Source organism: Choloepus didactylus, chromosome 14 (assembly GCF_015220235.1).
Source record: "Choloepus didactylus isolate mChoDid1 chromosome 14, mChoDid1.pri, whole genome shotgun sequence".
NCBI classification, from domain to species: domain Eukaryota; kingdom Metazoa; phylum Chordata; class Mammalia; order Pilosa; family Megalonychidae; genus Choloepus; species Choloepus didactylus.
In genome coordinates this window covers 68,676,570-68,693,081 of record NC_051320.1, presented here as the reverse complement: position 1 = coordinate 68,693,081, position 16,512 = coordinate 68,676,570, and the positions used below count along the sequence as shown (strand labels likewise).

Sequence of the window (16,512 nt, the reverse complement as noted above, 5' to 3'; positions counted from 1 at the left end):
TACTTTAGCCATTCTGATATATAGTAATGTCTCATCATTTTAATTTGCATTTTCCTAGTAGGTAATGATGTTGAAAATCTCTTCATGTGTTTATTTGCCATCTGATATCTTCTTCAGTGAAAAGTCTTTGGCCCCTTTTGTAATTGAGTTTTGAGAGTTCTTTATATATTCTAGATACAAATCTTTTGTGAAATAAGTCATTTACAAATTTTTTCTCCCAGTCCTTATGCTGTGTTTTCATCCTCTTCACAGGGTCTTTTGCAGATTGTTTAATGATTTTGAGTTAGCCTATTATTTATCTTCTAAAATTTCTTTCCCTTTCTTGAAACAAGTTAGCCAATGAATTATTTAATCAATAAAAAATAAAAAGGATTTATTGTAACTGCATTTAAAAATTCACCCAAGTATTTTTTAAGTATATTGTCTAAAAAACACAAAGATATGTAGAAGGTTCTAAACTTTACACTTCATAATTTTGAACTTTGAAAATGATATTGTTAGCATTGAAACTAAAGTTCTGTTTCTTTCTTTTGATAGGTTCTGTTGCCACGGCATGCCGTGACCCAGGTGTTCCCATGAATGGGACTCGAAATGGAGATGGAAGAGAACCTGGGGACACTGTTGTTTTTCAGTGTGACCCAGGATATGAGCTTCAAGGCGAGGAAAGAATAACCTGCATTCAGGTAGAAAATCGATACTTCTGGCAGCCCAGCCCACCAGTCTGTATAGGTATGACTTAAAGAAAATTTAAATTTTATATAAATATAAAACAATTTTTAAAAACTGGTACCATGATTATTAATTAAGAACCATAATAGGTTCTATATGGGAGTCGAAGATTTCAGAAGTCTGTGAAACTCTTGAAAATGTACAAAATTGGAAGTAATCATTATTTTTCCCCTGGAGAGAGTCCCTAATTTCATCAGATTCTCAGTGAATCTAAGATCCTCAAAAAGTTGAATCACAGCTCTTGAAAAATCTTGACTTCCTTTACCTGCTATATAAATGTAGCTATCCACTGTTTTTAAAATTTTTAAAGTAGATTCAGACTTTATGTTTAAAATAGGCCATAAGAATCTTACTTCTAAAATGTTATTTTTTCTAAGAAAGAAAGTTTTGTTGGAACCTATGTTGGAGTTTCAAAGGCGTGATTTTCCATTCAAAGCATGTATTCCAAAAGAATATCAGTTTTTATTTTGGTGATCTAAGAAGTTGCAGGACTTGATCACTACTTCTAGTTGTCTGCCTTTTGTCTCCATGCTTTGTTCTTGAATCTCCAAGTGCAACTCCAGAAAATTAAAATATGCTTTATTTCTCTACTGGGTCTGAGAAAAACTTAGAGGAAGATACCACCTTTGGAATAAAAATAGTGAGAAAATCTACTATACAAGTTTTAAAATAAGTCTTACTATGAGGCTTTAAAATTTTAACCTGGCTTTACTCTCAAGCCTTTTTGTTCAAGTATATTGGTAATTGATTCATCTTGAATTTTTGTAAATAAATTCATCTTAAATTTATGATTCGTTTTGATCAAACTATGTTCTCTCTTCTATTATTTATTAAATTTTCTCTCTGCTATTATACTTGAAAGTTCTTGTACCTTGTTCATTGTATTTCTTATAGCATTCAGCAAATACAAATTTAGCACAGTTAGCAAAAAAAAAAAAAGCCTTATTTTTGGCCACTTACACCAAACTCATAAATATATTTTCAGTATAATTCACAGTGATTTATTTTTTGAAAGTAACATGGAAGTAGGAAAAGAGTGTTTAGTACCTCAGTCAAAAGTGAACAAATTCAAGCACTCAATTGTTCAGATTTATGATATCCCTTCTTTGTAACTTCTTGTACAAGAGTTGCAAATTCAAATTCATTAGCCATTCAATGTGTCCCAGGCACTGTTCTAAGCACTGGGTATTTTTTTTATGAATTTTACTTTTCAGGGAAATGAAAAATAAAAATCTGAGTTTTTTATACCACATTTTGTCTCTTTTATATGTTAGAATTTTTCACAACATTCCATACACTAAACAAAACACACCTACAGGCCCAAACTAGCCAGGGAGTAGATAAACACTTCTCAGCCTTCTCTGTATAAAACAAGACAGATGACAAGGAAGTAAGCTTACTAAAAAGATTTGAAAAAAAAAAAAGCACAAATAAAACTTTAAGGGCATAGCTTGAGCCAGTTTGGATTTAACCAAATCTTCCTTTATATATTTATCATTTCTATTTGTACCTGTATTGGTTTTCATGCACCACTGCACGATTCCAAATCTTCAAACATCAATTAATTTAAATTTACCATTACTGTACCTATAAAAGCAATAAAAAATGCTTTTGTTAAAAAAATATTTTTTAACAAAAAAGGAGTGAAACATAAAAGTTTTCATTTTTTTTGTTTACTACTCAGTTAATATAAAAATTTTCAGTTACATTAAAATACCAAATTCAAGCTAATTGAAATTTGTACGTCTGATAAAGAGAGTCTTTGTTGTAAAGAGGAAATGATAGCATACCACAGACTTATTCTAGAACTTCTTCCTTTGTTGTGATTCTTAGTCCTAGTTACAAGGCATTTAGGATTAGAACTCCCAGAAGGGTTATATTACTTCAAATGTTTTTGTGTTTAGAATCATAAAATATTGAAGAGCTTTTTATTGAAATTCTGGAAAATCTAAAATGCAAAATGCAAAAGATTACAGGGTTCTCCAATAGGCTAATGTTGCAAAATTCCACTTATAGACAAGACATGCTTTAGCTAGCAATTTCTAATTTGAAAAAAAAAACACTAAATCTTACTTAAGTTGAGCAGGTTGTGGAAAGTTTTTGTACAGATTATAGTTCCATGTATTATTTTGGGGTAGGAAAAGATAGCTTGAAAAGAAGATACACATTAGAGCTCCTCTAAGGAAGAAAATAACCTAAAAAAAAGAAAAAAAATGAAAAACTGCTAAGGTTGCAGAAAGATTGACCTTGGAAACTGATAAGAAAGAACTCTATGATTGGAAATACTATGCCAAAGATTAAACCCTGAACTTCTTAGAGACTCCATAAGCGTGTCTCAGATCCTGGAGCATAAGGCATTTTGCTTGCATGTAGAAGTAGTCAGCCTTATAGCAAGTACCAAACGGAAGGACGTCATCCTTAAGAGAGTTAATAGAATTCATTTCCAACAAAATTGACAGTGTGAAGATTACTTTGACATTGCCAGAGGGAAAGTAGCAGCACTGGATATGAAGTTAAATAACTAAGACATTGGCGAGGGTGGGCTGCTGAGAAGGACAGTAGACACAAATAAAACTGAATTGGGGGAAACAATTAAGGAGATTGTGAAATAGTTGTCAGTAATGGATGCTGGGTGCCTGCTTCACAAGAAACTACACAGAACAAATCACTAATATCACAATTCCATGAAATCTAACTGAAAATTTAATTCATGTGTCTATTTGACTTAAGGAGAATCTTATTTTGAATGCTGTATGATTAGAGCTGTAAATATAAAAATGCATCTTCTAAATGCCCTTTAAATTTTAATATATTGAAGTCAAGGAGATTTTCCTTTACTCACTGAATGTTGGGTATGCAAATGTCCACTAATGCCTCTCTCTGATTGTCTCACTGGCTTTTTGATTTTCAGAATCAACTAACTTTGAAATATACTGGGAAAACCTTGATAAATACTTGAAGTAATAGACTCAAAAGAATTCTTGAGAATCTTATGCTCAAATAATAGTATAATCACAGAAAATATCTAATGAAATACTTAAATATTTAAATATATACTTCAAAAAATGCTTAAAAATATATAATAGATTTTCCTATGTCTCTTGTGATGTTATACATGTACAAACATACATATGTACATATGTATATGTATAAAATTTCTAACAACAGGAAAGATCTATGTTTTCAGAAAATAGAAACAAATTGCTTTCCCCACCCCCCCAAATTACACATCATCCACCACTTTAGCATCTGAGTAAACCCACCAAGAACATATTGTCTGTCATTCCAGTTTTTTTCATGTCTGCATTTGCATATTTTTCTTAGTGTATATATGATTTTAAAACCCTCAAAGTCAAACTGTACTACTAGATTTATGCAAATACATGACTACCAATTAGACTGCATTTTCATCCATCTTCACTATCTTCATAATACAGAGACACTGGTAATTCAACAAACGGGTATGGATGGAGAAGTATATGATAACCCAGAAATAAAACCCACATATAAGACACAGTCTTTAGCTTAAAGGCTAGTGGAAAATATAGATACCTGAATGAAAGATATAAATTCTTTTTAAAAATGTGGGAGAGCTGAAGCATGCTCAGACTTGGGAGTTTGAGGAAAACTTCCTGAAGGAAGAGATGAATCTTGAAGCATAAGTAAGAGTTGTATAAATACAGAAGGAAAAAAGGACATTTAAGAAAGAAGGACTAGCGTAAGAAAAGACAGGGAAGGAGTAAGAAGCTATAAGCAGTTTGATAGTATTTGAGTGTAAATTGTGTGCCTAGAGTGGTGGTTGAGACTGAAAGGTAGGGAGGTTCAGGTCATGAAATCTGTACTGGACTTTGAGTATCATCTTTTAGGCAATGTGAAACAACTGCAGAATTTTGAGCATGGGCATGGTCTGGTTAGATGTTTTCAGTGGCAATATGAATTGGAGGAGACCAGATTACATTAGAGGCATAGAAATAGGAAGCCATTGCAGTATTTTGGAGGCAAATAAGAGTTGGATCTAGAAATAGGAGAGAAGGGGCAGTTTGAAAAATATTTATAAGGTAGAATCTTGGGTAGCTCGATGGATTGGATACTAGGGCACAGTGAAGAAATGGGAGGACTTTTAGGTCTCTAATTTGGGAATAAAAGTTGATGATAGTGCTAATCAAACAGCTTAGGAATGCAGAAGAAGAAGCAAATTTGAGTTGAGGTTTGGGTATTTGGGCATGTTTGATGTACCTACCTGTAGACTACCAGGTAGAGATAGCCAGTAGGCACTTGAGCATGTTTTTAGAAGTCAGCAGAAAAAGCTGGAGGAGATAGGAAAAGGAGTCATCAGTATTGAAATGGAAGATAAAGTCATAAATTCAGATATGGTCAGTAAGTAAGAATGTAAAGAGTGAAAATTAGAGAAGATGAGGTAAGGAACTCAAGAGAATGCAACAATTATAATATGAAATGAAAGAAGTGCTTGCCAATGAAATTAAGGTCTGTCCAAAGACACCAGAAGAAAATTAGAAGTGGTGATCCAGAAACAATGAGGGTGAATTTAGGGTGAAGGTGAATAGTGGACATGAAAAGAGAGATCAGGGCAGAACAGTATCCATTAAATTTATCAATACAAAAGTCATTTGGGGAGGAGGTAAGCAGTGCTTTTATTGAGGGTAAGGGGCTTGAGGAAGATAGCAATGGTTCTGGAGAGAATGAGAGATGAGCAAGGCAAATATAGATATCTGGAGTCCATAGGCAATAAAATAATTAGATATCTGGAGTCCATAGGCAATAAAATAATTAATGGTCTCTCTAAATATAATTTAAAATATAAACAGTTCTAAACCTTAAAATACATATTCCCATGATGAATACTTTGTTGTCTTTCTTAAAGATATAAAATAATAAATTTTTAACTTTTTCTTTGGTGATCCTTTTTGCTAATCATCTTAGTTTGCTTATAGGTAAATATAGCATTTAAGTCAAGGAAGAGACAAGATTAGACCTTTCTTTCAAAAGGCCTAATTAAAAGAAGGTGAAAGGGGTTAGGTTGTTGGGAACTTTGTTTTATCTTAGGATGAAAGAGACATGAGCCTGTCTGTGGACTAAGGGGTAGAAGGTAGAGAAAATAAAAGAGATACTTAACTGAACAGAATTCAGGAATAATGAGGGGAATTATTTGACCACATTGAGGGTGTTGATCTTGATTAATGGAAGTGATTCATTATCCTCTGATTATATAAACATTAGAAAACTTAGAAAGTTTGGAGGGGGAAGACTGAAGAAAATTGAGTAGTCATGTCTAATCATTCGATAATATACCACAAAAATGTATAGCTGATAGGGAAGCAGTGGTGAATAAATTTAGTCTGAGCAACTAAACACTCTCACTATAGTAGAAATTGAGGCCATCCTCTGAGAGTGACTGAAGCTAGGGTAGCAGAGGGGTGTGGTAGTGGACATCCATAATTTAAATGGAAAAACCTACTAAATTATAAACGATGGTTTTGCATATGTAAAGTCAGGCAAAGAAGAGAGATGTTGAAATTTTGCCAGAACCAACTTCTTTCAAACCAGTTTTATGCAGTCAAAAGACCCTGGTATGCCTTATAGCTAATGAGTAAAATTTATCCAAGAAAACTACACTTTCAAAACCCAAATAAAATAAGAATGTTGAAGTGCTGATTGTGGGTAGGAGACATCATGATATCATGAGAATATCAATTGTTCTATCTCATATGTCTATGTCTATGTCTATGTTTATATATAAATGTATAATTCTCACTTTCTAACCCTGTGACCAGGGAACTCTATATCTTCATTTCTCTATTTTCCTTGAAGCTGCCAGTTCTGTGTAATACATTATTTTCTGAAAGTAAGCTGTGCATAACAGACTTCAACAATAATTCCCTAAAGTATCTGTTCTCTGAATTTCACTGACAATTTTTTGAGCCTCTCCATTGAAGTGTTACAGAAACCTTTGCTTGGTACTGTGATAATAACTATAGTAACTATCTATTTTCATCAGCAAGTCAGGCAACTAGAATTTAGGAATATCCTCACATTCAGTATAAGAGTGTTTTACTATAAAGTGCTCTGGGTTCTCAGATAATTATCCATTTTCATTATTAACTATTATCAAAGTCTCTTTATCCATATATATCATAAATGGTACCAGGAAAGATATGAAAATGGGTCAAATATCTCATATGCTATTATTCTGCTTATTATAAAGAATTTTGTTTCTAATTTTTTTCTAGTAACCTTCAGATTTTTTCCAGTAACCAGGTAGAAACCATCTTTACCCCACTTCCTAATGCTAATTTTTATTTTACATGAAACAAAATAGTAATAGGATGGGAGAAAAGCATATATGTAATTTTTTCTTGTCTTTTGAAACCAGTAAAGCAGCTACTTCTATGTATGCATAAATGTATGTATGTATGTATCAAGCTAAATAGCTAATATTTTAATGCTCTGTCTTGAAAGACAATGCAGTATCCAAGTATCCAATAGTATAGAAAGTCATGTCTGTATAAAACTTCATTAACTCTTTTAAAGAAATGTTTTCAAAAATAATGATAGCTAATAAATTTTGTTAATTACTTAAGGGGTTTTGTTTGTTTGTTTAAATTAAAGCACCCTGTGGAGGCAATTTAACAGGATCTTCAGGCTTTATTCTTTCGCCAAATTTCCCTCATCCATATCCCCACAGCAGGGACTGTGACTGGACTATCACTGTCAACACAGATTACGTTATCTCCCTGGCATTTATCAGGTAAATTCCTACATGTTCCCGTATCTGAAAAATCTTTCTGGTCATTTTGCTTTAGCATTTGCCTTAAGTAAATTTTTTATTTCTAAACATGGCATTTTTATTATTTTTTTATGCATCCTAATTCTAATACTTTGCAGTTGTACAGAATTCAACAGTTTACAAAGCCCTGAATTGTCATATAGCACCAAAGCCGTTCTGAAGGAAAGTAGATGTGCATTTCCACCAGCAACAGGTTAAGCATCCAGTGGTTTATTGACTCACAGAAAGTTTGATCTCTTCATTATTTTTCCTCCTTCCCAGTACTTACCATCACTGCTTGAAAAAATTCAGTTTTTCCTAAACTTCAAGATTAAAAGGTCAGTTCTGCATGATTTACCAGCAGAACTTGTCCCATAATGGAGCCTTACATTGTCGTTCAGCCATGTAAACTGCAAGGCTAGCTTAGTTCTGATGCAGTGTGGTTTGCAGCTTCTGAGGTGTTAAAGAGGGCAGCTGGGTTTAAGCTTTAGCTCTGCCTCTGTCATCTGTGTTATACTGGGTACATTCCTCATTTGAATGAGCCTCCTTTTCTTCACATGGATCCAAGACTTAGTATTGTGAAATCCTGGTTTAACTCTTTCCCTTTAGATTTCAGTGGGTGTGTTAGATGTCAGCAACTCAGAGTTACTAAGTAGAAATTCTCCTAATCTTTCATGTCCAAAAGATGTTTATATTGGCCTAAAAAACAGAAATCTTCCTCCTGCCACCAGTATGATAAAGCTGCTTGATATTTATGCAAAAATATTAATCTTAAATATGCAACATTTTCTAAAATATTGAAACATGATTAAAAATAAGCAAAGATAATTTGAATTCATGAAAAACTGGCAAAAGTGTAAGTATATGGAATTTTTTTCATTTGTAAAGAAACATTGTTAATTGGTAATAACAAAACAACAATAATAATACTAATTATATATATACCAACTCCCAGTTGTAAGAATATTACATGTATCCTTCAGTTTTCATAACAACTTTCTGAGGTAAGTACTATTATTACTCCTCCTTTAGAGTTGAGGAAATAGCAGTACAAGCATTAGAAATATCAAGACATATGATACAGGGCTCAGTTTACTTATAAAATTATTCTGTTTAATAAGTGGATGGTAGAAGATTGTATTACAGGCAGTGTGCAAGCTAAATTTGATTTACAGCTCTGACATTTATTGTACAACCTTCAGGAGGCCACCGATTTTTCAGGGCCTTAATGTACTCATTGCTAAAATTAAAATCATAATCCCCTCCCCTCCTTAAACCATGGGATTATTGGCAAGATCAAGTTAATAATTATGAAAATGACTTGTAAAATGTAATGTACTATTAGAGTATACTGTCTTTCTAGTTTTTCAGGAAAAACAATCATTAGGACTATGATTTTAAAATTCCCTAGTTGAAGAAAACTGATTATTGTTTTCTTTGTATTTTCAAAGAAGATGCAAATCAATATTTTGAAATTTTTATTTAAGATCAAACCAGAAATTAAAAACAAATATACTGTAGGCCAAAGTTAAATAGGCTTTTAACCTTCCAAGAACAATAAATAATACCATATTAATATCATTTACAAAACACTTTTTTTCCTAATGATTCTCCCAGCAGTGAAATAGGCAAGCATGTTGTAATGGTCATCAAATGTTAGTGTCAAAAGAAATGAAGTTCAGAGAGGCTGTTTTACTTTCCCAGGCTGCTTTAAAGCAGATACCATGACATGGGTTGGCTTTAAACAATGGGAATTTATTAGCTCACAGTTTTGATGCTAAGAAAAATGTCCAAATCAAGGCATCATCAAGGCAATGCTTTCTTCCTGAAGACTGGCTGCAGTGATCCTGGGCTCCTCTGCCACATGGCAAGGCACATGGCAGTGTCTGCTGGTCTCTCCCTTCTCTTATGGGTTTCCTTGCTTTCAGCTTCTTGCTTTCATGGCTTTCTCTCTCTTTATCTGAATTTCATTTTCTTATAAAGGACTTCAGTAAGAGGATTAAGACCCATCCTGAATGAGGTGGGTCACACCTTAACTGAAATAACCTCATCAAAAGATCCTACTTAAATGGGTCCACACCCACAGGAATGGATTAACTTTAAGAACATGCTTTTCTGGGGTACCCAGAATTTCAAACCACTACACATCACCCTCTGTACTACAAAAAGACATGTTCTCTCTACACTCTAAATTCATTCATTCCATCACAATATCCCAAAAGCCTTAAGTCATTTCAGTAACAATGCTAAATACAAAGCCTCTCAAAATTGGTTGTGGGTGTGGTCTGTCCTGGGCCATAATTCCTTTCCATCTGTGAACTTGTGAAACTTAGAGAACAAGTTATCTGCTTCCAATATACAAAGGAGGGACAGGCATATTCACATTCCCATAGGGAGACAGTAGAAGAAAAGTGGGGTCATCAGTCCCAAACAGATTTGAAAACCTGCAGGGCATATTCCATAGGTTTCAAGGTCTGAGAGTCACCTATAGAACAATGTTTTGTCCTCCGGGCCTGATGGAGCAGTAGCCACACCTTTCCAGGTGCTTGCACAGTGGTCATGCTCTCCCCAACTACTGGGATGCTACTCTCCCCCCAAATACTGGGGTGAAAGTTCCACCTATTCAAGCATTGGTGTGGCAGTCAGACTCTCCACACCAATATATCTGAGAAAATTGGGATGCTAACACTCTTCCTGAACAACAGAGTGGAAGGCCCTCCCTCTCCAAGGGCATAGTCACCTTTTCCACTCACATGGGTGGGCTTGCTCTCTTGGTCTGAGAAGTTGTCTTCGGTCCATACCTCAGCTTCCATATTTCTGCTTTTGAAATGATTTTTCCTTCAATAGTTCCCTTTTCTGTCCCTTTAGTACAGGGCGGCAGTGATTCTATTCTTACAGATCCCACAAACAAACTTGTTGGCTTTGCATGCAGTACACAAGGGTCCAAACCATCAGACGAAAGAACTTTCCACAAATCCTTTCTGTGTAACTGTTTCCAATCCTGATTTGCACTGAATTGTATGACTGGACCAATGCTCACTTAGACCCTCATATGGAGCACTATTCTCTGGGAACTCGCTTTCTGGAAGCTCAGAATTTTCCAAACCGTCAATTTCTGTTTTCTTTGTGCCCAGGAGTTGTTCTCAGCATATCCCTTTCCTCTTGCATTTTACTATAAGCTGCAGGGAAAAACCAAGCTGCACTTTCCACATTTGGTTGGAAACCCCCTGAGTTAAATATCCAAACTCATCCCTTTCAAATTCTGCCTTCCCTCCAACACCAGAACTCAATTTTGCCAAGTTCTTTGCCGCTTTAAAAACAAGGGTTGCCTTTCTTCCAGTTTGCAATGACACATTCATCATTTCTGTCTAAGGTCTCATCAGAAGTAACTTTAGCATCCATATTTCTACCAACAGTCTCTTCAAAACAATCTAGGCCTTTTCTATCAAGCATGTTACAGTTCTTCCAGCTTCTACCCATTGCTCAATTACAAAGCTGTTTCCACAGTTTCAGTATTTGCCGTAGCAACACACCACTGTGCTGGTACAAAAATTGGTTTTAGTTTCCTAGGCTACTTAGAGCAGATACCATGACATGGTTGGCTTTAAACAATGGGAATTTATTAGCTTACAGTTTTGAGGCTGAGAAAAATGTCCAAATCAAGACATCATCAAGGCAATGCTTTCTTCCCAAAGACTGGCTGCCAGCGATCTTTGACTCCTCTGCCACATGGCAGGGCACATGGCAGTGTCTGCTGGTTTCTCCCTTCACTTCCAGGTTTCCTTGATTCCAGCTTCTTGCTTCCATGGCTTTCTTTCTCTTTATCTGAATTTCATTCTCTTATAAAGACTCCGGTAAGAGGATTAGGACCCACCCATACTGAATGAGGTGGGTCACACCTTAACTTAAGTATCAACACCCACAAGAATGAATTAACTTTAAGAACATGTTTTTCTGGGGTGCAAACAATTTCAAACCATCACAGAAGTTGTGTTTTGTCACAGAACATAGTAGAGTAATGAAACAAGGACTTATCTTCTAGTTTCTGCTATGTTATACCTACAATTCCCAAATTTAGGCCTTAGATACATTGAAAGATTTTAAGTGTAATTAATGGGATTAATTTAAACACAATACAATAATGTGGTGCTGTCTCAATTTTTCTGTGGTCTCCCAATTTTCTTATATGTGAAAAGGCTGGGAATCTCTTCATTATCCCAATCTTTCTTCATTACCATTATTGTAAAAGTAAACTAAGTAGCTGGATTCTTCTCCCTTGTACATGCATATATTAAGAATTAGAATTGATGTGAAGACTTAGGATTTATACTTACAGAGTTGGAAATAATATCGCTCACTTAACTAATTTCTTGTTCAGATGCAAAGATGATAAAACTTGACAAAATAGTTTCTCCACTGATGACGCACTTTACTGGTTTCATTTTATATCATGTATTTGTTGACTTTTCTCAATGACCCTCATGAGTCTAAACTTTTCTGTGTCCCTCTGACATAGTTTGTGTTAAGTAATAGGGAGACAAATTGATTGCATTGTGCCTGCATTCTAAAAGTGTGGATTCTATAATCATTGTGGGAAAATTCTCATATTTTTAAAGGTTGTTTAGGCAAATTTATGTGCAAATTTTGCAATATTTAAAATAGTGATTTGAGTCATTTACATACTAAAATGTCCTTATTTCACACATTATCTAATTTTGACAGTGTATTTGTTTGATATCGCCTACATTAAGTTCTAAAAGGAGGAAATATACTTACTTTCAGGAAAAAGAATACCTAATACAATGTGCAGTGTTTTATTGGTACTTGATTCAAAATGCTGAGCTCTTTCATCAACAATCTCTTTATCTTACAATCATTTGTAAGTTGTATGATGCCAACTTAGAAATATTTGAAAACATCAAGACATCTTAATCTTTCTGTTTTTCTGCTACTGCTTTAATATTCATGTCCACTGTGGTGTTGTCAGGCAAATTTTCAGATAAGCTAATTTTGATTGGGTCTGTTGTTATTTAAAAAAAATATTTACTGAATTAATACATGTTTATATGATTATTATGGTTTATAACCATAATATCCATCCTAATTTCTTTTCTCTCTCTCTCCCTTCCCCAAACCCACCTTTTTTTTCTTTTCAGTTTTAGCATAGAGCCTAACTATGACTTCCTTTATATATATGATGGACCAGACAGTAATAGCCCACTGATTGGAAGTTTTCAAGACAGCAAGTTACCAGAGAGACTAGAAAGCAGCTCAAATACCATGCATTTGGCTTTTCGGAGCGATGGGTCTGTTAGTTACACTGGATTTCATTTAGAGTACAAAGGTAAATGTGAATGTTTGATTTCAGTGACATGATTTAAATTGTGGCCATTTCTAAGGGAAGACTAATTTTATCTTGTCCATTATCAATAGTTTGTCTATATGTGCAATTTTTTAACACAGACTACCTACAATTTATTTCATAAAAGGATTCTCACTGTAGTGCGAAGGAAATTAGCATTTCCTTAATTTCTACCAAAGAAAATGTGTCAGGCAAACAAATTAGTAATTAGTATGCTGCAGGAATTGGCTGTGACCACAAAATATTAAAAAACAAAACAAAACTCATGTTTTGGAAGCTAAAGATTCACCCAAGTACTTTTATTCAGAAACTACTCTCAGTAATAAGAACACAGATCCGAATGTTATATTTAAATAAGTCAATATTCAGAACAAAATATAATGTTTATTGCAATGCTTCAGAATATTTCTTCATATACTTAAATGAACCAATATTTGAATGCCTGTTGATGGTTATAAGTATATTTTTTCAAGTTTTATATTCAAGGCCTATAGGAACAAATTTGTATCTTAGCAATTTAAATTTAAAATTTATTTTTCTATAATTGATTCCTTAAAGGACAGGCTGATAGTTCATCTCAAATTATCAACTGAGATCTAAAAATACATACCTAGGACTTGTTACTTACCATGTCTATTTTTTATTACAAAAATATTTTCAATAAGTGAAAATTATAAGCATATTAAAACAAACTTAAAAGTATCTACCACCCAACTTATCAAAGCTTAATATTGATGCCACATTTCTTTATTCTTGTTTTAAGAAATAAAACATTGCATATGTGACTGAAATGCCTTTTGTATTGGCAGTGTCAGCAGGGATTTGTCTTTAGGGCTATCACAAGAGGTCAGGATAAATTCCAGAACTTTATATGACAAGATTTAAGGGATGCTTTATTGATGAAAGGGAAAACTCATTAAGGACAGTCAGCAAGGCACAGATGCTTGGATTCCTCCAATAACCTATCAACACTTGGGAATGCACACCAGTTCCAGGATATATGTGGAAATAGACAGAGCGTATATTTCATTCTAGTGAAAGATCCAGCTCCCCATGGGTCTCCCATCTTTCAAGACAAAGTATGAAAATAGCCTTGTTAGTGGAATCACTGGCTGCTTGACACAAGGCAGTATGGTTTTGAGGTGCCAGCTGTTTATAGGAGTTGTCTGGGGAGCTTAGACTATGGGACTGTGGGTTAGGAAGCCACAAGTCTGATAGGCAGTTGAACCTCTAGTTGGCTATCCAAGCAACCCAAAGTGAGCAGTCAAGGTCATTTTCAGACAATCCTGCTCTTTTCAAGACAGCATCCATCCTAATCCTAAATTTAGTGCTTATTTTTTCAGTGTATGGATGCTTGTGCATATTTTTTTATATTTCCCATCATGTATATATCCTTTATCCTATTTCCACACAAGTTTTATATATCCATCAGGTATATAATGTTCTGAAAATTGATATCCCTCCTTACAAAGTTTTTGAGATTTATCAATATTAGATAAGTAGTTTTAATCTATTGATTTTAATTTCTTTATGATATACTAGTATTTAATCATATAATTGTTAAGTTATAAAATTTTGTTGATAGACAATTAGAGTGTTCCAATTTTTCACAACCAGATATGAATGATGATAAAATGAACATTCTTTTACATGCTTTCTTTAACTTATCTGTGAGCATCTGTCTAAACTGCTCATATATCTGGCAGTGGGATTACAGGGTCAAATGGTACAAATCTTGTAAATCTAACTCCATATTGCCAAATTACTTTCCACAGAGGTTGTATGAATTTCTATTCTCAAAACTAGAGGAGGATTTCAGAAACTCAATGTTTTGAAAAACCAGTGCTCTTGTCAAACTCAAAAGCTACCAATCTTATGAATATTAAATAGTATCTTATTGTCATTTTTATTGCCTTTTCCATAATTGCTGTAAAGTTGAATATTTTTCCTTTTTATTTTTGCATATTGAGGTTTCCTTTTTATTAATTATTTATTCCCATCATTGCACATTTTTCTAATTGGTTGCTTGTTTCTTCCTTACTTATATATAGGAAAACTATATATTGTGGATATTAGTCCTTAATTTCTTATCTATATTGTAATGATTTTGTTATTTCTGAAGTAATAAAGCAAGTGATTTCACCTTATTTCTGATTTCTTTTACTGTACAAAAGTTTTAAAAATCAATATCTTAATATATAAATTTTCCTATGGTCCATGCTTTTTACATCTTGTTTAAAATATCTTTCCTTATTACAAGGTCATTAAGACATTTTGTTTCACCTTTGAGTCCGTAGTCTATTTGGAGTTTACCTTTATGTATGCTAGGAACCTAATTTTATTCCTTCAATGTGAAAGATAATCAATTGCCTAGTGCCATTTATTGTCTGCTAATGCTACTGCTGTCAATATCTGGTTTCTGCATATCTGTTTCTGAATTCAAGTTCTATTCCTTTGGCTTATGTTTCCTATCTTCATGTCAAGTTTTCTTTGAACTTAACTACTATAGCTTTACATTACATCATGATATCAAGAAAGCTGAGTACACTGCTTTACTCTTCTTCAAAATTGTCATGGTATCCATTAACCCTTTGCACTTTCACTTAGATTTCAGAATTAAGCTTCTTCTGCCCATTAGAATTTGATTGGAACCTCTTTGGATTTATAAATTATTTGAGAATAAATTGGAATATTTCTGATATTTACTTTTCCCATCTATTAATATGGCATAGCTCCCAATTTATTTACGTCTCCTTTACTGTCTTTCAAGAAAGGTTTATAATTTTCTTTGTAAGAATTTCTCATCTTAGTCTTGGATGCCTTATAATTTAAATTTACTTTTAATTATGCCTTTTATTATTAGGTTTTCTGGTTGCTGTTAATGATAAGGCCATATGGATTTTTGTAATTTCCTAGTGTCAAGCAAGCTTGCTTAACGCTATCATTATCAAAATTTTTCTGTAGAATCTTTTGGACTCTCTGTGTAATTAATAACGTCTGCAAACAGCAACATTTCTGTTTCTTTCTAATCTTTCATTTATTTTTCTTGCCTTAATGCCCTGGATGGAAACCTCAGTATCATCTAAAAAAGAAGCAGTGATGGTCATTATCATTCTTTCATTTTTTATTTTAAAGGAAATACATCTCATGATGCATCTTTAAGTATGATATGTGGTATCAGCTGGGGGAAATGTAAATAAGGGCCAACATTTTTTAGTTCATGCTGTTTCGAGGCACATTTCAATGAAATTTATATATAAAAATCATTTACCTCTATAACTGATGAACTTTTGTCACAATAAGTTTCACTAATTTGCCTGAGGTCATACAGCAGAGCTAAGACTTGATTCAAAGAGTAAGCTCCAGAGTTCACACTCTTATCCAATATGTTACACTACCTAGAGATATTCTTTGTCAATTATGGTAAGTTCCTTTCTATGCCTAGTTTACTAAAAGGTATTTAATCATTAAAGGGATTGGATTTTATCAACTGCGTTTTCATCAGCTATTGAAAATGATCATGTGATTTTCCTTTGTGAAGCTCCTAATGTTGTATATTATATTTTAGATTTTCTAACATTAAACCATTTTTACATTCATGGAATAAAAGCAGTTTGTTCATGTTATTTTATTAACA

The 16,512-nt window shown here is 33.6% G+C and overlaps 1 protein-coding gene across 8 annotated transcripts in view; it reads left to right on the top strand.

Annotated features, from left to right (window-relative positions):
- The window catches only part of CSMD3 (CUB and Sushi multiple domains 3), a 1,408,207-nt gene that overhangs the window by 1,138,231 nt on the left and 253,464 nt on the right, over positions 1-16,512 (top strand). For all 8 annotated transcript variants that reach the window (XM_037802758.1, XM_037802757.1, XM_037802756.1 and 5 more), the window contains 3 exons: positions 538-729; positions 7,357-7,495; positions 12,670-12,857. In XM_037802758.1, the coding sequence (XP_037658686.1) occupies positions 538-729; positions 7,357-7,495; positions 12,670-12,857 (519 nt within the window). The remainder of the gene's footprint in view (positions 1-537; positions 730-7,356; positions 7,496-12,669; positions 12,858-16,512) is intronic.